Here is a 22,704-nt window from a genome sequence, read left to right as displayed (position 1 = left end):
GACTTAAAGGCAAAAGATTGCTGTTGGGGCCCCACTGCCTGTGCATCATCTTGTACCCTCCCAAAGTTCCCATTAAGTAAAGTGCACACAATGGGCTAGTTATGGTAGATTTATTATATCCCTAGAGACCTGGGAAGCAACCCATAAACCTATACTGGAATTATACATATAAACTTTGGAATAGGCACCATGTGGGCCCAATATAAACTAAAATGACAAATGTGTTAAAAACTGTTTTTACAGAGGGCCCCACAAGAGACTACCCCACAAGATGATCTAATTATGTAGTTGATATTGTGCTTTATAATGCAAATTCCAAGGTTCACTGTTCATTTACTTGTCATTCTACAACACTGGGTTGCACCGCAAGAGCAAGTTGCAGTCTCTTTATTCTACACATACAGTATGGTGGAGTGAAGAAGATGAGTTAAGAAGCCTGGCAGCCTGGGGAAAGAAGCTGCTCTGTAGTCTGGTAGTACGGCAGCAGATACTTCTGTATCTCTTGCCAGACGGCAGCAGGGTGACCAGACTGGCTGGGGTGAGTGTTGTTTTTTAGTTTCCTTTGGGCTCTGTGCAGACATCTCACTTCACCTATCTCACTGATGCTCCGTTTTCAGGTACCACTGATGTTCTGGGCGGTCTTAATCACAATCACCTGGGCCGTGCAGTTTGTGACGTTTCCTGTCACAATAGCTTCCTGTTGCTCCTACTGACCTAAACGAACTACCAACACAAATTAACACACATTGAATGTGAGAATTTGCAATAATGTAGACCTACTGTCTGATTACCAACAGCACACATTCATAGTCATGCAGCAGCACAAAGCACATGTATATACAAATGAAATGCAGTCTTAATAAACTATAATGGATTGCTGGATAAGTAAAAAAGCAAATGATGGGTGTTTTTTATGTAAAGGTTCAGTGGCAGGTTCCTGTTTTCTTCAGTAAGCCTTCTCCACAGCAGCAACGGCTTCTCTGCACACAGGGTCCAGCTGTCCATCTCCACCTGCAGGGGAGATAAACATGAACAGGTTGCCTGGCTCTGATTCTGCTTAACATCACTCAGAACAACGCAACAGCACACACTCACCAAACTGCAGCTGCTTGATATCGCAGCTGAAGACGACCTCCCCGTTGACCACGAGCTCCACCGCGTTCCTCTCACGCGTTTCCTCCAGGACGCAATGGTGCCCGCGCGCTCTCAGGGCGGCTGCGGACACGTTGGACAGTTTGACCTCACCTGACATCAACACAGACTAAATGGGCTGTGTGCGAAGAGGAACATACCCTGGAGACCCTGCAGGCGGAAGGTCCGGTGTCCCACGATTCCGTTGGATTCATAAGGTCCGTAGCAGAGTGTGACCCGCGCGTTGTTTGGCATTGTTTGTTGTGGTCGCCTGGGTAACTGTCACACACACACACACACACACACACACACACACACACACACACACACACACACACACACACACACTGCACCTATTGCTAACACAGCCTCCTCCCAAATGTGTCAGTAGTGTCATCTGCTACACTTTATTAGATTTATTCATGAATAAGTTGTTGAGGCAAAATGATTGAGGCTGATACTTCTCACCAAAAACACATTTATGAATATCTCATTATAATTAGTCAAATATGAGGCTATATGAATTAACAAATACACAATGACTTGTTTTATTGGCAATAATGCCAATAAAACTTTGAATTGAAGTGCATTTTTTTTTTACCAGGTTTCAGATAATTCCTCTTAATGAAAAGGTGTCTGATAATTAGTTATAATTTACACTCAGAGGCACACACATTCAAGAGATTTTATTATGAATTGGACTCAGTACCACATATCATGAATAAGATACTGTAATATGATTTACTCTGTCATAATATAAATTGTAATAAAAACAAATCTTCCAAGAGTTTGTCATGATTCCAGTTTGGTTGAAATGGCCTTTTGGCATACAGTGGCAAGTGCAGTGTTGTAAAAAGTAGCCAAAGGTCCTACTTGAGTAAGTATTTCATGAATATATTACCTTGGTAAAAGTGGAAGTCACCTATGTATACGGATAGTTGAGTAAAAGTCTAAAAAGTCTAGATATGTGATGGTTCCAGGTGGCAACTTTGTCTTGTTATTGAATATTTTAGGATTTTGGACTGTTGGTCAGACAAAGTGAGACATTTCATGACATTACCCTGTGTTTTAAGATAAAGTCAGGGTTCAAGTTATGTGGAAGCCAGTGGGGGTCAGCTCCCATGAAAGCAGTAAAATCATACATTTGTGGGGTCGTTAAAAAGTATCAAAAGTCTCAGAAGTACCCCTGTTTTTACTGTACACTATGGGTTGATTGATTCGCAGTCGGCCATTATCAGATCAGATATTCAACCTTTTTCTGATTATCTGAATCAGTGTTTTTTTTAAATCTGATTGTTGATGAAAATTAATCACAAATGCACTTGTTGGCTCTGATGTAGCGTGTATTCTGCAAAGTAACTAGTTACTAAAGTAATCAAATAAATGTAGTGGATTAAAAAGTACAATATTCGCCTACAAAATGTAGTCAAGTGCGAAGTATAAAGTTGCAGAAAATTGAAAAAAGTACTTCAAAATTGTACTTAAGTACAGTAATTAGTTACATTACGTCAACTCACTGGGACCATGTGCAGTAACGTTGCTCAATGTACATTGTACCTTAAATAAATAAATTAAAATAAAAGACAAAAGAAGTAATTTTTCATAAAACAGCAGAATTTTTCAAACTGTGAATCTACTAGTGCAAAATGAACACGAGTCTTAGTTTGATTTTAGTTTCTTTTAATCTTCAGCAGTATTCCATAAATACAATAATTTATTTCATAAATACAAGGACAGTCATAAACACAGTGATCACCTCTGGTTAGTAAGTTTCATATCCTTACTTTTTAACATTTACACCCTAAAACATTAGATTACATCATACAAAAATAAATAACTTAATTCATATATTCTGCTCATAGATTTACAAATGCACATGTTTGATCACACTTAACATTCTTTGATAAACTAAACAACATCTCTTTAAAATCTTTGTCAGTTTCTTATTGTTTCCTATGTACACAAGCACAGTATGAGTCCCAGTGTACGGATCACAGTACAGTTAACAACATGATTTGATAAAAGGACACTGACATTTAGACGTTTGAGTAATACCACAAGTGTTGTTGGTACAATAGACACAACACAAAATGGTATTGCATAGAATATTCTAGTTCACAATGTAGCCCACTTATAATATTCAGAAAATCAGATAGCAGCATGCGATTTGCAAGTTGACATCAGCCATTTATCACAGACTGCATGTGTTCTGTCAAACTGACTGACAGGCTTCACAGACAGAATGAGAAAAAAAAAAATGCAGACACAGAAACGGGAGAATGAATCCTCCCATTTCCTGCCATCCTTAAATGCAGCACTGGTCGTTACCAACAATACGTTTACTCCTTTCTTTGGCTGATTCATCTCAATTTAGTGAAAAAAATGGCTTGAATTTTTACCTACATACGTACCATTTTGAGAGACATTTGAATTACGGCTTTATATAGGATCATTTTTTCTGACAACATCCGTTATAATAACGAAACACCTCTAATATTCTCTAAGAATAAGTCGATTATCATCTGCACTTGATACATTTTACAATACAACGACAGGTTTACGTAACATTTTGTATCACAGTTACAGTGAATGACTCAAGAGGAGCAGTTTGCTGCATTTAAAATCCCTCCACCACTATTCTCACTGACGGTTTCTTATGATTTACTCCCGTTCTTCAAAGCTCGTGCCTCCCCCTGTGATGAAGTCTGGGTTTGAGCCTCCATTGTAGTCTGGTCCGGTGTCTTCACTAGAACCTGTGGCAGTGTTTGCTGATTCTTGGTCAGGTCAGTTGCTCTCTGCTGTGTTTTGCTTTGCCAGTTTGTGTCTGTCTGTGTGTGCGTCTCCAGCGTCTGGCCCTGTCTTTGCACTTTGACATTGCCGTTACATTTATTGCACAGGTCCCTCATGTCCAGGAGTCCCTGCACCAGACACTTCACAAATTCTGCTGAACATGTCTCCGAGCTCTCGCGGAAACTGGACACGGAGAAGATAATGTGGTCTGACTGAGGGTTGTAACACGCTCCATATCCGTTCGGAAGCACGGGTCCGTAGCAGCAGAACATCTCCACAGTAGTAGGAACCTGAGGGAAGAGCGGATCTTTCAGTGCTGACAGTTTTATTACTGTGTTTAGATACTGCTGTGGGTGGAACGATTTAGACTATTGAGATGTAAGTGTGTCTTAAATCTTGATGTCTGACAGTTATATAAACAAAACCTAAATTGCAGTTTTGACTAAAATAACCAGGTGGCATTTTATTCAAAACATCTCTCAATTTCTGTTGCCACCTGTTCAGTTTCCTCTGTACAGAGACACTATACAGTGGAAACAAACAGGTACATGCTTGAAGTGCACATTAAAAGTTGTGTGTCAAGCTCAGAAAATGCTATATTCTACACTTCCCATGATGCAACTCAGTTGTGTCTTTCAGTCACAGTTGCAACAATTAATCAACTAGTTAATTAAAAACTTTCAATGATTTGATAATCACTTTTCAAGAAACAATTTTAAAAATGTGAAGTTTTTCTTGTTTTTGAGTATTTTAGGATTTTGGACTGTTGGTCAGTCAGACAAAGTGAGACATTTGATGACATTACCTTGTGTTATAGGGTTTTTTATGGGGTTGCTAATACATTACCTGCAGCCATAATTTCAATCACAAATAATATATTTTTGTCAATGACACAAATTCGCTAAAAGGAACATGTTTTCCAAAAGAACTACGCTTTGCTACTCAATGTGATGCTGCTGAACACTTGGACAGTTCAGAAGAGAAGCTGAATGTGGCAGGAGCTTCTACAAAGTGACGTCTCTCTTTCTTTCTCTCTCAGAAAGCACTCCTGTTAGACCTTTATTAATTAATTTATCTCAGCCCATAATTTTAATTATTTCAGAGACCCCAAAAAGCTCAGATTATAACTGAAACCCTGTATAATGAGCCATTTGCTCCACTTTCATTGTTTTCTGATATTATAGTTCAAATGGTTAATCCAAAAATCGACATAGTAATCTGCAGATGAATTGATAATGTGTAGGGATGCACAGTATTGTATATTTGCAGATATTTGATATGCTGATAAACTCATTCTGACTTATTTTTTCAAATACTGATCTATGCACGTATTCTTTTCCACCAAAAGCAGAGAACTTAAGTCTCTCCGGTAGTGGAATTAACATATTATGCCTACTCTTATTGTGATGGCCTACTGGCAGATGCAATCATTTGATGCTTTTCAAAATGTGAACATTCACTGGCAAAAATAAGAAAAGTTTGTCAAAGGCTCATATAGTCAGAAATGGCCCATATTTCATTTTAAAGCCTTTATAATATAACTTTCATTGGAACTCTCCTAAATGTCGACTTCTTTAAAACCAGCCTCCTCCAGTTTATAGCTCAGGCTTTCCGTTAGAAAAGCTCAAGCACAAGGCAAGAAAACCCTGATGACGTCACTGATGTTACGTTTTCCATCTTTATAAAGCTCACTGCTGAGCCACATTACACAACTGTTTTCACAGACTGCGCAGTGCTCTATGTGACCAACCAAAAATTCTTGTGCAAAAATGGGTGGAGTGTCCCTTTAACACATTTCTGATCAAGTATAGCTTCAGTTTAATGATGACTGTACCTGACTCGTAGAGAGAATGAACTGATTACAGATGAGATGGGCTTCATCTTTGAATATTTCTGGCCTCTCCATCTTCAGCTCATGAGCAATTTCACGTAGTCCCAGTAAGTGATTGTCTATTGCCATCCCTGTTATAGCCTGGAGAGGAAGAGTGAATACATGTTATTGTGTTTTCTTTGAAAAGCAAAGTTTCTCAGAAATCTGGAGGACATTAGAGTATATTACCAGAATAGTATACTTTGTCTGCGCATTTATGGCACCTCGTAACATCTCCATCTTTTCTGTATCCTGCAGAAACCAACAACAGAGAATCAATGCTAGACTGTTCAATCTATTCATTTACAGTAAGCATAGTTTGTCATGGTGGAGGAGTACATCAACACAGACTGAAGTCATAAAATCGAACTGACAATCTGATTACATTATTCAAACTGAGTTTTTTCTCTGCAGCACCGTTTGTTTAAATCGGACAGTGTGACTAAAACATCTTACGCTTGTGCTCAGTCCTCCATCACTCATCGCTTTGACAAAGGCCAGAGCTTCTGGCGTGGCTGAGCGGATGTTGTCCACTCTGCCTTCCCGAAAACGCCGTATAGAGGCGCTCTCGTAGGTCGACACGGGTCTGCCATGACATCTGGAGCAACACACACAGAGAGAGCCTTGTAGCTCGGAGCCCTGAGTTAATGTGATGATGTATTAGAATCCTGTTATTGATCTTTCTCTTACCGGTAGTAGGCTAGCTGAAGGGCAACCTGGATGTAGGCGTCTGGACTCATTTTCTGCTTCTTGATGAACTCTTTCCCGTAGTCGTAGAACTTGTGGACGTTCATGTCCAGATTTTTCACCACCCTGAGCAGATAAGAATAAATCCTGCCATGAGCTGAAAGCATTTAATCATTCGTTTTGATTGTGCAGAAACCAGAGTAAAGCCAGACCTCTGTAGTTTGTCAGCAGAGGAGGCGAGGAGTTTGTGGATCTCTGGAGTGCATTTCCAGCGGAGTCTGCGTGGAGCAGGCAGCTCGCTCACACTGGCAGCCCTGACCAGCTTCGACGGGCTGCCAATCCTGATGCCACATGGGAGTATTATATCATTATGCATTTTTTTTATATAGTCTTACTTGGATTTTCTAAGCATATGCCAGCAAGTATCACAAACACATTTTGTACTTCCATTTCTTACATGTATTTGAGTAGATACTCTGTGCACTGCACGAGGACAATTCCTTCAAACGCTGAGTGTTCACACACGACTCCACAGCAGCCGTCAGCTCCTACGACAAACTGACACAGACACACTACTCAGTGAGATTCCCTTGAGCCAAACTGAGATGCTCGATTATGTTGCAGTCACAGTTTCATCACTTTACTTGAACATTCTGCAACGTACTGCATCTACATACATACATCTTCATATACATTTCATCCACGTTACACCCTGCAGAGAAGAAATAATTTACAGAAGAAGCCTCCGGCTCTCTAGGTAGTCAATATTAATCATATGATTCTTTAGACTAATCGGAATTCTTTATCAAAACGTCTCCATCAAAGTTCCTGCTAATGACATCAGGCTTGTAATCCAATGGGAATGTCCACTCTCCATCCGAGTATCTTTAAATGTAAATTCTAAATTTGTCATGGGATTGGCTGATTAGAACCACAGGCACTTTGAGAGATGAGCATGAATTTGTTCAGCTATTTTCCCTCAGTTATTATCTCCGCCTTTCGTCTGAGTTGGTTTGTCAGCAGGATTACACAAAAACTACTGAACAGATTTCCATGAAACTTGGATGGAGGATGGATCTTGGCCTAGAATAGACCCCATTAATTTTTGGTGCGGATCCGGATAAAAGAATGGATCCATAAACTTTTTCTCACCTTCTTTTTCATCGCGAGGCAGGGTGTTTTTTTTTGTTGACACTTTTGTTAATTTTCTCAGGAAATGATGCATGGATTTTGATGAAAAATATCTGGTGCATTTAGGTGGCTGGTACCTATGAGTGAATACAGTTTGATGCAGATGCTAAATCTGGTGATCTTGTGCCTCATTCACTTGCTCCTCGAATGGTCCCACTTCCCAAGTTGGGAGGTCATTCTTCTGAATTTGGTGTTCGGTGCATCAAGTCAGAATGTGGGAGCAACAAGGATGCCAAAAAAAAGTTGTTTTGCATTTTATGGCTCAGAGCGTTTAACGGTTACAAACTGAAATACTATATTACAGATTATATGTGAGCCAAAACGTAGAGGTTTCTTACCATCAACCCAATGTTTACTTTGTCCACCATGTTTCAGATGACGATTGAATGAAATGGGACATGTTGGGACTTGGCAGAGGTATGTGCTCTACTTTGTGCCACTCTAGTAAAGGAGGTAAATTGATCTTACAAGTAGCAGCCACCCTTCTTCTAGATTCCTCTCATTCTCACTTCAGTCTTTCCTCTCCTTAGAGAACATTAAAGTGTGCTCACTAACCTGCATGGGCTTGTCGTACCAGCGATTGCCCCCGTTCTTGGCCACTCCTCCGCCGTGCAGCATCAACATGGCCCGTGTGGTGTCACTCAGCTCAGGCCCAGTGGCGTCATCGAGACAGACCAGACACATACAGCGCTCGATCATGTCTAGAGAGTCCCTGTTAGTAGACTCTAGAGGATAACACGAAGAAGAAAAGTCAATTGGGGGGGACAAATAGCAAACATGGTGATCTACCTGACTCAAAGCTTACCTCTCATCAGCACTCTACGAGACTCGGCCCACTCAGTCCGCCCGTCTGATGTGAGGATGCCGATAGGTGGGAGCTGTTCCTCTTCGCTGGCAGCCATCCTGGTGATCTTGTCCAGCTGAGTCAGCAGGTCTCTTTCGTTCAGGCGGCGGAAGTTGATCACCACATCCAGCACAAAGAACTGGACAGAGGTTCAGATTTGTCACAAACTGTTTCAAAGCACACAGGGGCATTGTATCTTAAAGACAGGGACACATGAGGACAACTAGAATGTGTTTTCACAAGCGTCTCATTAGTAAGATTTATTTCTGATGGAGTTTTACATATTCAAGCACCTTTTCTATGGACACCGTTGTGGCACTGCTGAAGGTTTCTGGCTGTTGCGCAAATGTCACATGTTATAGATAATTAACTCAACAGAGAGCACTTGTCAGGGGCTGTGGCTGTTAATCACTCATTAGCAGATACGCTAGCATTGTGGCTACAGAACCTGTTCACCATGAGAGTGAGTGATGATCCATATGTTCTGCTGTGACAGGGACACAATGTATAGTCTAATTGTTACTCCGAGTGAAACTGTCACTGTCAACATTGTTGTCTGTCTATTGGGGGAATGGCTGCAACTAACTATTTTTTTTCATTTTTCAATTAATTTGTCAATTACATTCCCAGTTACTTGGTTGATCTACAGAAATGTCTGAAAAATGATGAAAAACAGTGTTTCCCAAATCCCAAGATGATGTCCTCAATTTATCTTCCTTTGTCCACAACCCAAAGATATTCAGTTTCCTGTCATAGAGTGGTAAAGAAACCAGAACATATTCACATTTAAGAAGCTGGAATCAGATAATTATGACCTCTTTTTACTTAAAAAAATATTCAATTAATTGCTCAACTTAATGGTTGCAGCTCTATTTGTGAGGTGATCTATTCTGAATTCCTCCATGGCATTTTTAGCACTTCTCATGTGTGTTAGCTCAAACATTAAGCATGGAAGTTCCTTCCTGATCTTCAGAAAAAGCTTGCAAGTGGACCTTGAGTTGGGTTTGTATTGTCAAACTCCACCGATGACGATTGTGATGTGGTGGAAAGCTCCAGAAAAAGTCTAGTCTAAGAATGTGGGATGTGTGTGTTTTTTTTATACTGTGTCTTACCTGGTTTTTACAAGCCACAATGATGTGTTCAGGTTCTGGCATCACGCTGCTCTCCTGAGCCACCAGTGTGTCCCTCTCCGGCCCCGGTAGGCGATAGGAAGTGAAGAGGCGATAGTACTGCTCCATGCACAGAGGGGTTCCAGCCAGCTGGCCCCGGGCGTAGTCCACAGGGAGGGAACGTCTACACACAGACACACACTTGACTTGTCAGGCCTTCTATTCACACATGAGCTATAAGTAAAGATACTTCTGGTCTGATAGGATCTCTCATGTTCATAACTTACGAATCAAGAAGAGTCTTGTACTCCAAAACTCCAGAGATTAAGTGTGCAGCAAACCTGGGAAAGAAAACCTAAACTTAAAATACTTCCCGAAAGACACACATATTGTACTTTGTCACACCTTCTCTCACACACACACTCTATATTTGAGGTTATAATTCCCTACATTTGGCCGTGTTGTTGTTTGACTCTTAAAGCTGCACTAGTTTTGGGGCAGAAATTTTAATCAGAAGAGAAAGATCTTCATTGACTGATTTTTTTAATGCCTTAGCAAACTAAATAATCAAACTGTCTTTGTTTTCATGACTGAATAATAAAACTGACCTTAAAGGACAACATAATTTCATACTTTTACGTTTTACTGTTTATATGTGGCGGACCCTGCCACCTTTCTAGCTTCAAACAGTGTTCTGGGACCTTATTTTCCTCTGAGAACAGCTTGTTTATTCACTAATGGAAAAAATAAATACCTCATCAATATTGTAAACATTCTGGATTTGAATTTCTTCTCCAAAACGACATAGTGCCCCTTTAACTTCTTCTACACACATTAAACCATCTTGTGACAAAATGCACTTAAAATGAACTTATTTTCATCTTTTTTATAAATAATAATGAGGGGGTCTTTGGGGTATGTTGCCAATGTTACGCATACATGATCAAGCAAATTTCTTTTTACATAGATTTAATTAATTTTGTTCGCTGGAAAAAGTCAAAATTAGCTTTTACAAATACATGTAGGGGCCTTAAAGATTGATTGGCTCATGGACCACTGTTGCACGTGGTAAGAGGGCTTTCCTTTCAGGAACTGAAGGAATCATATTCCTCCTTTGCCATTTTAGGTTTTTAGCTACTACTGTGTTTTTAAATATAACAGTGAAAAGATCAGGTGACTTCTCCCAAACTCTCCTCATCTACTTTCACACTGTTGCACCATCCATTTCACTCAAAATAGCAGGAAACACACATGTAACCAGAATGTAATACAGTATATATCTGGCTCCTCTCCCACAACAACACCTAACCCCACAAACACAAGTGTAAGCCTATCTGTCTGGTATAAATGCTACATGAAAATCATCTGGTTAAGGGGCCGGTCCCTGATCAATACCATGTGAACCAAACCACGGCCTTCATTGTCTATTAACCTTGCCACCAGCATTGGTCTGGCCTCTCAGCCCTCAAGGTGTTCTGGGTAATGACCCCATCTGTCAACGTGTAGTGAAGAAGTGTTCAATTTGCTGTAATCGATCAAAGCCTGCCTCTGAGTAATTTATAAAGTTCACTGTCATTCCTCAGGTCTTCATGGTGTAATAATCAAAAATGGCTTGTCAGGTGGTAACTGTCTGATATTTTTTAAATACATGGCAGCTTGTTCTTTTACAGGACGGTTCATTCTTGAAACACAATCACATCCACGACTGCATGACAATATATTTGTCCTGTCTCATTGTGGTTCCTCTCATGACTCGTTTGTGCAGCGCCTCGTACCGTAAAGAGTCGATGGGAGCTCTGAAGTTCTGCTGCGGGAAGACCATTGCAGGGCTGGAGTTGACGGGAAGAGCCAGTTTGTTGTTCAGGTACATGTCATTCAGCCAGTAGTCATACACCTACAGTAGGAAATACAGGGGGATTTGATTAAAGGCACAATCTGTAGCAATAGTGAACTAATAGTGAATAAAGGGGAAGCACTGAGTGAAGGAGACACAAAGTTGGACGTGATTGTCAGCTTGAAAGTCTGCACAGACCAACTCTATAGGTCTGTAAATGTTTTCCATTCATTTACATCTGCAATAATTATGAACACTAGTGTAAACCAGGCCTATAATCTGATTTATGGTGACTTATTTTTTCATATAAAAACAATATCTTTAGTTACATACATCACTTATACACCTAATTTATAAAAAAAAGTCAAAAAATGACTGGTTGGCCCTTTACTGAAGAGTTCTTCTGCACTAAGTAACATGTAATAATGCATCATTTGGGGATTTGAAATGTCTTGCACATCATTATGGTGTATCTGTTATTTACCCAGTTGGCCTTGTTCTCCCTCCTCTCCACGAGTTTGCTCTGCAGTAGCTCCCCCACCCCTCCAGGGGCTCCAAACTGCTTCACTACATTTTGGGTCTTGTTGAACTGTTCTTCAGTGAGCAGGTGCTTCATACACCTCAGGTACATGTCCAGGGTGTCTTTCAGGGCCGGGAGTGGCAGCTTAGGAAGACCCTGAGCAGTGTGTGGGGGATGAAAAAAACTCAGAAAAACACAAAGTTTTTCTCTGAATTTAAATTCCCTGACACATGCATTGTGCTGTATCAATTTATCAAGAAAATGTGTTGATTAAAATAATTAAATTGTACTTTTTCACTGAGAACAACTACAAGAAAATGTAGATTATGCACTTCACTTGACTCAAAGTAATGTTTCAGCATATCATTTACTCCTCAAAATCTCTCATGAATTCCGACTTGATTTATAAAAAAGTTACTTGATCTTTTTAATATCCTTTAATTTGATGATAGATTGCAAAAACATTATTTCCCTCATGCACATTGCATTCAAACATAAGTCAAGATATTTACATCTCCGCCCCCTAAATCTTTGGAGGGCTCCTGGTTCAGAACTGGCATGTTGGCGGTGCAGAGCGGCAGTCGAGCAGGCTGAGACTCTGTGTCCACAAATCAAACATCAAGTCAAGTTCCGGCAAGAGAAAGCTCTTTAAAATAACTGTGACAATCTGAGATCAGGTATCTTTAAACTCCTCTGTGGATATTTAAGACAAATGCTGATCAGTTAATAAATTGTGTCGACGCAAACAGAAGAATGCGCGCTTTTTGGATGCAGCATCTTTTTAAAGTTGTCTCACAAACCTGCGCATTTGGTGTCGACATGCTGCCATAAATAACACAAATAAATCTACTAAACTGAAATAAACCAACACATAAAAAAGAAAATAAATGTTTTACTCACCAGAAAGAACAAACAATCCCACTCGTCCCCTTGTTATCCATCTACACCTGAATCCACTCCTGGCTGAATTTCTCGTTAAATTTCACTTCTTTGCTCCTTTTTTCATTTTGAGCATCTTTCAATCCCCAACATGGCAAGAGCACAACTCCCTCGCTGGCTCAGGAGAGATGCTGAGAAGGGGGGGTACCTCACCCTCCCGGCGGCCACGCAGACTCCTCCCAGAAGCGCTGCCATTCGCCGAGAAGTTTATTTGGCACTTGAACATCTTCAGCCCACCTTATTTAGACACCGGCTCACCGCCTCGGATGCTCCACACGCTGAGCCGGGGAACAATCAGGACGGACTTTCCTCTTTTTTGAATTCTCAACCACTTCTCGTCGAGCAGTTTGAGGCGCATACATTGCTTCCACCTCAGCGCGTCTGGCTGGTTTAATTGGCGTTTAATATTATATGCAGAGATTTGCATTTTGGAGAAAAGCGCTGTTGATTTTACACACAATAACAACCTCAAGATCCTACATGAAATTATTGTTTTATTTGTTCCAAAATGTATTATTTTAAATTCTCTAAAACTGACTAAATTATTCACTTTTGGCTTTTCATAAGGAACACAAACTACCTCAGTGTGGGCCTTAATACGTTTAATATTTGTCTGTTCAATTAATTTGATTCACAGGCATAAATCCAGAAGTGTTTGACAAGCGTAACCAGAATTTTTAAATTCAGTTTCATTTTTTTTGTGTGTTTTGTTTGCAAAGAAATTGGTCATACACCGCATAAACAATTTAATTACTTGCCTAAATAAATGATTTCCAAAGACAGCTTCAGTCACATAATATTGATTTAATTATGTACATGAATATACATGTATGTACAGTCGCAGATCATACAACGAGGCTTTGCATTCCGGAACTACACCATCATCCAAAATAATAAATAAAAATAAACAGACACAAAGACGCAGATCTCAGCTCGTGTCCACCTCTTGTATCTTTCTAACACTGCAGTGTGACACACAGTATTGCATATTGAGTTTAGCAGCACAACTCTGGCAAAAAAAAAAGAATACAGATTACACTGAAAGACGCATATACATTACTCTTTCTCTTTTGTTAAAATACATTTACACATAATCCCTGAATACGATATGAGTCAGTTTCTGATACAGCGATAAATACTGTGGATGAGTAGACATTTATCTCAACAAATCGTTCACAATACTCTCACTTTAAGATGAACAAACGCCAGCGAGCGCCTTTTCTACTGCAAAAAGCGTGAAGCTACTTGATTTGACAATACCCGGAGGGACTGTCACCAGAAGCGGTAAATTATTTATGTTGTTACACAATCCTAATCGTGTTATGCAATTGATTGGATCGGGCTGGATGCACACAACTCTACATTGGCACTTAGTTTGACACTCAGTTGTAGGTCTTTTACGCGTACTCCCCTCCTGAGGATTCCTCCTCTGAGTGAGACCGTTGCGCGAAGGTTTCAATGCCGTTCTCGTCGATCGTTGTGCACAAACCCTTCCTCTTCTTCTCCCGTTGCTCCATCTTAATCGTGTCATACAGTCCTGTCGGGCCATCCTCCAGGAGCATGTTTCTCTCGGAGAATGAGGGCTTCATCTGCGTCACGTTCTTCAGGAGAAGGAGCGCCGGTGCGTAAAGTACATTGGCGAGGCCCATACCTAAGTTGAGCTGAACAAAGCCCAGGTCGTGCACTATCTGTCCAGCCGCCACGGGCCCCAGGGCGTAGGCCACGCAGTAGGAGATGTCTGCGATGGCGTACACGCTGCCATACACCGACACGTGGCGCACATCCACCAGGAAACCCAGTGTTGGCAGGAGCGCCGTGTCCACGAAGGCGATGCCGAAACAGATTCCGCACAGCGGGATCATGAGCTCTCCAAAGTTTTTACAGGCTGGCACAGTGCAGGAGCTGGCGCCTATGAACACCATGCCTATAGCCCCGTAAAACCACTGGAGGTGAGGGTACTTGGCTGCTAATTTGACAGTGAGATACACACCTAAGACATGAGGGAAGAAGGCAGGGAACCATGTCATGCCGATCTCCCACTGGCTGGCATGCATGGTGTCCTCCATCCAGTTGGCGATAGTGGGCTCGAGGAAGGCGAGAGGGATGTTACAGATGGTCAGAGCACCAGCCACGACAGCTATGTAAGGATCAATCATCAGTTTATATATGGGGGTGCCCACCGGCATGTTTTCTCTCTCTCGGTTGGAGAAGGGTTTCAACACCGTCAGGCACAAAATACCATCAGCGAGGCAGATAACGGCCAGGATCAGGAAGGGCACGCGCTTCCCTGCGAACTGATAGAGGACACCTCCAAAGGGGGGCGCCACGAGACTCCCAAAAGAAATGAAAGCCAAGGCGATACCCAGCGCCTTGCTCCTCTCCGTGTCCACAGTGTACCTGTCCGCGATCAGAGCGATCCCTGAGGTGTCCGCGAAAGCCGAGCCGAGGCCCTGCATGCTGCGCGCCAGGAACAGGGTCGCGTAGTTCTCAGCGAAGGCAAAGATAAGAGTGGAGAGAAACATGACGTTGAGACCGATGAAGAGTGGGATATCATACCCGACCCGGTCTATGAACGTGCCACTCAGCGGGTTCACCAGGAGCTGCAGGATGGCCTTGGAGGCAAAGAGGACACCGATCTGCAGGTCGAAGTTGCCCTTGGGTAGTTTGTGGATGGTGCTGTTGGTATAGTTGGTGTGCGGCACAGCGGCTTCGGCACGATCCGCTGCTTTCTGTAGCCCTTCGAGGTAATCGGGTATAATTGGCACAATTACCATGTAAAGCATGTTGTCTAATAAAAGTGCTGTACAGACTATTACCAGAATAATCCGTTTCTGCCGGACTGGGTCTTGGACTACCAGTTGTTTAGTTCTTTCGCTCATCTGGGACAGTTTGGAGGCGGCAGATTGAGCCAAATTAGTGGCGTGTCCCTCTGTGCTCCCCTCTGGCTCCATGATTTTCTTCCCCTCTGGCTCAAGTCTCGTCTTTGGAAAAAAGAAAATCGGCTTCCCCCAGTTGATTTGTTTATAGAATTACGCACGCGTGGCACATCTGTTCTGGCTTTTACTTCGGTTTCTTTTCCAACACCGGGAGCCCCGCTAATGAGCTAGATAACTTTCCTCTGCTTTACCTCTTCTCCGTCCCTCGCGCCGTCCGTCATCGCACGCGCTTTTCCACTCCCGTGACTCGGACACGTTTTATCCCCGCCGTCCCTAGTTGCTTCATTGTCTCATATCCCGTCATTCAGGTGACGCGCTACTGGTCCCGGTCCTCACTCACAGGTTGGGGGATTCACCTCCAGCTCACAGTGCCGGCTCCATCAGCGCAACTGGCTGCTTTAGGTCCGTGCGCTGCGCCCCTCCGGCTCCCAGACGCTCACAGCTGTCTCCAGTCACCTGTAACGCTGTGAGCTAAGTCATCATTCCACATCAACTCGACTGGTTTTTGTCGGCCGTGGAAGGAATACACACTGCAGTTTGTTGACTCCCATAGGTGTCCCCCTCCCCCTCCCATCTCCGCCGATGGCTGTGACGCACAGTCCTGCTGCTCTCCACAAGATCTTTTATGCTAATTGAACACAAACCCCCGAGTGCGCACTGCTGCTGTCCAGTCAGATGCTCCAAGACGGAGCTGAAGATGCTTGCTCCACATATTTAAACCTCCTCAGTTTTAAAATACACTTAGCAGAATCTTGATTATTATCTATTGAAGATAGATTGATATCCTTAATTCTCTAAAACTCTTGTAATATGTTCCTCTGGCATGGACTGAGCTCAGCAGCGACATAAAGAAGATACACGCAGATTTCTGAGGAGTAGAAGTGATTCAGCACCACGCTACAGTGGACAGCTCCACTCAAAATGTCACTGACAGGAGGTGAAGTGATGAAATTGAAATTTCCTGTTTTATTGCTATCAAAGTTTTCCCTGTCCCTGTCCCTGTTGTTTTAAAGTAAGATGTTGGTGTTTTATCTGACATCACTGAGCCGAAGTGAGTTTAAGCCTCCGCAACCATCCACACACTGCTGAAGAGTAACTGAGCAAAGCACTGAATGAGCTCTCTCTCTCTCTCTCTCTGTCTCTCTCTCTCTCTCTCTCTCTCTCTCTCTCTCCCTCTCTCTCTGCGTGCATGCGTGCGTGTGTATATGCGTGTGTGTGTGTGTGTGTGTGTGTGTGTATGATATATAATATCTCGGCACTCTGTTTTTTGAACCATCCAGATCTTTACGATCGGCACTGAAAGATCTGAGTAAAACAGGAATTTACCCACAACTGAAAACACTTCATCCTCATCATCTCCTTAGCATTAAAGTATTGGACTGCAGCCCAGAGATCGAATGTAACTAAGTGCATCTACTCAAGTACTACACTTAAGAACAGTTTTGAGATACTTGTACTTTGAGTATTTCCATTTTCTGCTCCTTTATACCTCCACTTCACCACATTTGGAGGCACATATTGTACTTTTTCTCCACCTCATTTATTTGATTACTTTAGTTACCAGTTACTTTGCAGATTGCGTGCTGCATCTGAACAAAAGTTTCGCATTTTAAATTGATTAATTGAATCAGGAATCGGATTAAATTTGGATAATCATAAAAATGTTGAATATCGGATCCAATAATCAGCCCTGCTGATAATCGATAAACCCATGGTACTGTATATGTTTACTTGTAAATATACGTATTATTGTACTTTTGATACTTAAATCAATGTATTGTTAGAAAATTACTTTTGATACATGAGCACGTTTAATATCAGACACTTTCCTCAAGTACTATTCATATAGGTGACTTTCACTTTACCAAAGTAATATTTAAACACAGCATCTTTACTTTTACTCGAGTAAGACTTTCCGGTACTTTTTACAACACTGCTTTAGCCCCAACTTCCTGTTACTTTTCTTTCAAATTTGTTCTATCGCACATTTATTCTATTGCGCATTTTTTTCTTTTACAGCCTCTGTAGTAATCTTGCAGACGTTAACTGTGACTTCATATCGTTGCAGTTACACCTGTCAGTTTACTGTTACTGTCTCACTGAATGAAAAATGATAAGAGATCATATGTGTTCCGCTTTCAACCGATACAGATGAGTGAACGGCAGAGGTGGAATGTAACTGATTACATTTACTTAAGTACAATTTTGAGGCACATGTACTCTCCATCTTAAGTTACTTTGAGGGACATACTGTAGCCTACCACTTCATTTATCTGACAGCTTTATTTACTTTACAGATTCCAGTTATTTATACAAAATATAACCAACTAATAAATGATGATGTATTATTATAGACGAAGCCTCATGAAGCAGTTAAATCAGCTCCACCAGCTGCAACATGAGCGCTGCTCAGTGATCAATAATTATAAGACAGTAATATAAAAAATATCATTCTGAAACAGGCCACAAGAAAACTTTTATCTTTTTCACTTGAAGTCCTTTTTGATACAAATAACATATGTAAGATTTTTGAACGCAGGTCTTGTAACAGAGTATTTCTACTCTGTGTTATTAGTACTTTTACTTGTGTCAAATATCTGAGTTCTTCTTCCACCACTGGTGAACTGAGAGTTTAAATACAGCTCGACACTGCCATCTACTGGTGCTGGAAAGCTTCAGCAGCTGTCATCAATACTTATCCACTGACGGCAGATGATGAACACCTTAAAAGACTTTTCTTGAATCATTGATCATGCTGGACTCATCTGTTTTTTTTTCATTGTTTCAAGATATTAACAAGTGTCCAGGAACACTGGAAACTGTTTAAATCTCTGTTTTATTGAATATTTCTTGCCCCTAGCTGCTCCTGTTTGTTTTCTGAACAAATAACTCTTCAGATAATGACACTAAATGGTTTGTCAGCTCTTTCAGTGCTCTCCAGACTGATGATTAGATCTGAAACAAGAGACAGAGCAGTGTTGACATCTAGTGGAGGGAGAATAAACTGGTAAGGAACCCTCGAAACCTGAAAAGTGGACTCTCTCAGGTTCCCTCTAAATATTTCATCGTTCCTTCATTATCCATTCATCAGCCAGATGTTTGTCGACATCTTCAGTTTCAGTCATGTCACTTTACAGCCAGAAGAATTTCCCTGTTGGTTTTCTCTTTGGTGTCATGTGTCCTTTTTCAGCCAGTAGATGTCCTCATGCCCCCACACATTTTCACTGAGGAGCAGTCAAAGGACTACTTTTCTGATTTCCAACTTTTCATACATTGTCACAATATGACAGTGTCCAAACAAACAGCATGATTTAGTGGAACATAAATATACATTTTTCGTTTGATTTCTTTTTTATTTAGTGAAGCATTACATAACAAGTAGGACAAGACGAGATGCAATATGATACACTACAATTTATGACGATTAGCACGTCAAGAGAGAACAAACATTGAGTACAGACAATGGCAACAGCAAAAACAAACAAACAAACAAAAACAAATAAACAGACAACATGTATGTTGCCGGGTAGTCTGTGTGTAGGATTCCTCTGTGTGTAGGTGTGAGTATGTGTGTCAGGGAGCTATAAGGGGATGTGGTTTGGTTTAAAAATAAAATAGGTAGAGGAACAGGTCAAAGAACAAGAAAGGGGAAGGAAGAGAAACAGAAGGAAATGATACAAAAAAATTAACAAAACAACCTAATTCTTATCTACTTATGAGCTTTATTGACAAAAATTCTCTTTTTTCTGATTGCTCCACAGATAGGGAGCACAGAAACTAAAAGCTGCTTCACTTTGCTTTCTTTTTTTTTTAGTCCTGTTGGACTTGTTTGGGTCCCAGATGACCTGAGAGGTCTGGATGCTTCGTAACGTATAAGCAAATCAGAGGTGTAGAAGACAGGGACCTGTGCAGGCCTCACTGTAACAAGACATAACTTGGTACAGAGAACAGGAATGCAAGACTACAGTCACAAAGATTCAATTTATTCATCCATCAAAACATGGAAATAACGTAAACCAAAACCAGAGATTACAACATACAAAAACACTGCAAAAACACATTAATGTCACTCTGGTTATGCTGTTGGGATAAAAGAGAGAATACCATGCAGTTTGTAATAATTGGCCACCCATCGAGTTCATACTCCAAACAATAGGGGGCATCTCAGAGCTCACACCTGTCCTTAATGACTCTGTAAGGACACTCCCACACAGAGGTTAAAAGCCTCTTGGATGAGAGCTGATACTCTTCAAGACACTGAAACAAGTCCAGCTGCCTACGATGCAGCACTTAGAATCACCATGACCTGCATGACTGAGAACCTTCATCAACAGTAGGGGGCATCATATTACTAGAATAACCGCTAACCACTGCTTACTGCAGCTGCTGTTAGCTAGTTAGCTTTGTTAGCCATGCAGCTAGTACCTGGACTGCTGGTGTTTACATCGCAAGTGCAGGAACTTTGGACCATAACAGGCCAGGGCTAGCTGGTTAGCATGCTAACTTCAGTAGACATCTGTACAACACAGTACATAGATGTGATAACGTCAAAACGGTTGTTTCCTCGCATTCGTTTGTTAATTTTAGTTAATTCTTTGAATGTTTTTGACTAAAATTCTCCCACATTGCACCTTTAATGTGTGTTACAGGTGGTCTTAACCTTGACACTCTGTTCAATAAGATCATACAGATTCAGATAGAAGAAGAATAATGGCTTCAAAGAAATGCCTGTCAATGTAACATCGCTCTTTGGCTGAGATATTTTGGGATATTAACTCTTCTGATGAGACTTTTTCACTTGGAAGAGGATGTGGTTCCATGTTTGGCCTGTATGTAACACCTGGACATTGAATATTACAGATTTCCCGTTGAAATGCTTTTTTTAGTTTGTCCCAAGTCTGCCTTTCATCAAGGGTGTGTCAATATGTAGAAAGAACACACAACAAGGAAAACAAGTCAAAGTTTAAAACTGATTAAATCATTATTTTTCTTGATACTGTTGGATGGTCTGGAAGTGCTATATTGTATGATAAGTATGCATGTCAGTCTAGATGAATATTACTGAGGTTGTTGTGAGTTGAATGCAATGAAAAACACTGCTCATTTTTTTAGTGTCTCTGAAACAAATCAGAGAAAATCCAGCCTGTCGTTACCCTCCTGCAGCTTTTGTTTTTGACGTAGACGGGCTCAATCCAGGCCATATATGTTAGGAATCCGACCAAAAAGGGGCTCAAAATTTTTCTGTTTTATTTTTAGATGGAGTGTTACGTCACATTCGCAAGGGAACAGCTTTGATAATCACATTTATTTCCCTCAGTGAACATACTGTAACTGGAAAGCTTAAGTAGAGTCATGAAGGGCTGGAACTCTGCGTCGGCTTCTGGTTCACCCAAGAGACCGCTGTGCTCTCTCTCTCTCTCTCTCTCTCTCTCTCTCTCTCTCTCTCTCTCTCTCTCTCACACTCTCTCAGTCACAGATAAACAAACACAAAGAGTCTGTGTTCACTCATGTCAAACTTTGTTTACTTGTTTTGCCAGTCACCTCTTTTTCCAGGGAAATCAATCTGTTTTTAGTTCAGTGCCCTCTTGACTGTGTCTGAGAGCAGAGCCAGCACTGTCCTCAGAACTGGATTGGCTGTGGTCAGGGATCAACATTTTTTTGCTGTTTTCCCAGTGATTCTGCCCTGATCTGATTTGAAAGTAGCTCAGGAGATTCAAGATCACCATGTAATCTTGTGCAGTCGCCAAAGTATTAATTTCTCACAGTCATACAAAATCCCATGAAACTGCAGCCAAATGCACAAAAATAACCCTGTCGGACCCGAATGATTACGATATGAAGTTATTTTTCAGTAGGCTGGAATCTGTAAATATAGACTGAGCAAACATTCATAGAATAGCAATAAGTTTCCTGCTGCAGTTGGGGCGGGAGAGAGATATGTTCGAGGACTTTGAGTTTAAAGGTGAATTCCTCTATTATCAGACCATCAAAGTTTGAACAAAGGTTGCATTCCAGCTGTAGTCTATAGGGGTGGGAGGCCTACTAAGGTTCTCTACTTAAATACATTCAGCAATACTAAGTAGGATAAGACTTAACTATCAGATAAGAATCATCAATCAAAGTAATCAAATGTTAGCAGGGCAAAGTAAAAGCACTCAATCAATGTGAACAGAAATATTGTTTCTGTCAGGGAACATAGAAAGAAAGAATGTGCTGAGCAAAGAACGAAAGACAACAAGTACAAGTTCTCATTGTGAAGAGAAGGTTTTAGGTTTTCTGTTGTGTAAAATCTGCAGTTTGGGGGGATATTTCATGCTCTGAAATCACTTCTATTGAGACAAGAGGATAAAAAGGATGGACATGAGGGAACAAAATATGTAAGGAGGAAATAAAAGACAGAAGATAATGGACTGCTTGTCAGAGTTCCTGAAACTTTTTTCTTTACATTTTGGATAAACAAGACTTTTAGCCATGCTAACGTCATGGCTCATTTTAGTCCGTCTGGCCCTTTGGGGGTTGTATTAATTTGATGGATTGCAATTTTACTTCTTATTACCTTTTTAGTAAAATGTTTCAACAACTATTATTTCCATGAAGGTTGGTACACACATTGATGTTCCTGTCAGGATGAATATTGGTGATGCTCTGGTTAAACACTTTAGCTACTACAATGAACTTTAATTTAATGTTGATTCTAATAGCCCCCCTGGACAAAGGATGACGATGGTGAGAGGTGAGAGGTGAGAGATGGTTAAGAACTAGTTTCATGATACAGAAATATACAGTCTTCTCGCTGACGGTCATATAGAAGGATCAGTATCACACAGACTGTTAACATCCTTGTAGTGAGTTA

The 22,704-nt window shown here is 41.1% G+C and overlaps 3 protein-coding genes across 3 annotated transcripts; all 3 read right to left on the bottom strand.

Moving 5' to 3' along the window:
* Window positions 1–946: 946 nt before the first annotated feature.
* Window positions 947–1,386, bottom strand: c15h10orf53 (chromosome 15 C10orf53 homolog). Its single transcript, XM_073481347.1, has 3 exons — window positions 1,293–1,386; window positions 1,096–1,215; window positions 947–1,011 (listed from the first exon to the last, which is right to left on the bottom strand). Exons 1-3 carry the CDS (start codon window positions 1,384–1,386, stop codon window positions 947–949), a joined length of 279 nt encoding a protein of 92 aa, XP_073337448.1.
* Window positions 1,387–3,785: 2,399 nt separating this feature from the next.
* Window positions 3,786–12,536, bottom strand: chata (choline O-acetyltransferase a). Its single transcript, XM_073482389.1, has 14 exons — window positions 12,489–12,536; window positions 11,941–12,132; window positions 11,398–11,516; window positions 9,910–9,963; window positions 9,626–9,806; window positions 8,475–8,652; window positions 8,225–8,394; window positions 6,936–7,036; window positions 6,691–6,819; window positions 6,482–6,604; window positions 6,248–6,389; window positions 5,981–6,043; window positions 5,756–5,893; window positions 3,786–4,211 (listed from the first exon to the last, which is right to left on the bottom strand). The coding sequence occupies exons 1-14, from the start codon at window positions 12,534–12,536 to the stop codon at window positions 3,786–3,788; spliced, it is 2,064 nt and encodes a 687-aa protein (XP_073338490.1).
* A 1,776-nt stretch (window positions 12,537–14,312) lies between these two features.
* Window positions 14,313–15,866, bottom strand: slc18a3a (solute carrier family 18 member 3a). Its single transcript, XM_073482660.1, has one exon. The coding sequence runs from the start codon at window positions 15,864–15,866 to the stop codon at window positions 14,313–14,315; it is 1,554 nt and encodes a 517-aa protein (XP_073338761.1).
* Between the last annotated feature and the right edge of the window lie 6,838 nt (window positions 15,867–22,704).

Source organism: Pagrus major, chromosome 15 (assembly GCF_040436345.1).
Source record: "Pagrus major chromosome 15, Pma_NU_1.0".
Taxonomy (NCBI): domain Eukaryota; kingdom Metazoa; phylum Chordata; class Actinopteri; order Spariformes; family Sparidae; genus Pagrus; species Pagrus major.
This window is presented reverse-complemented; position numbering and strand designations above follow the sequence as displayed.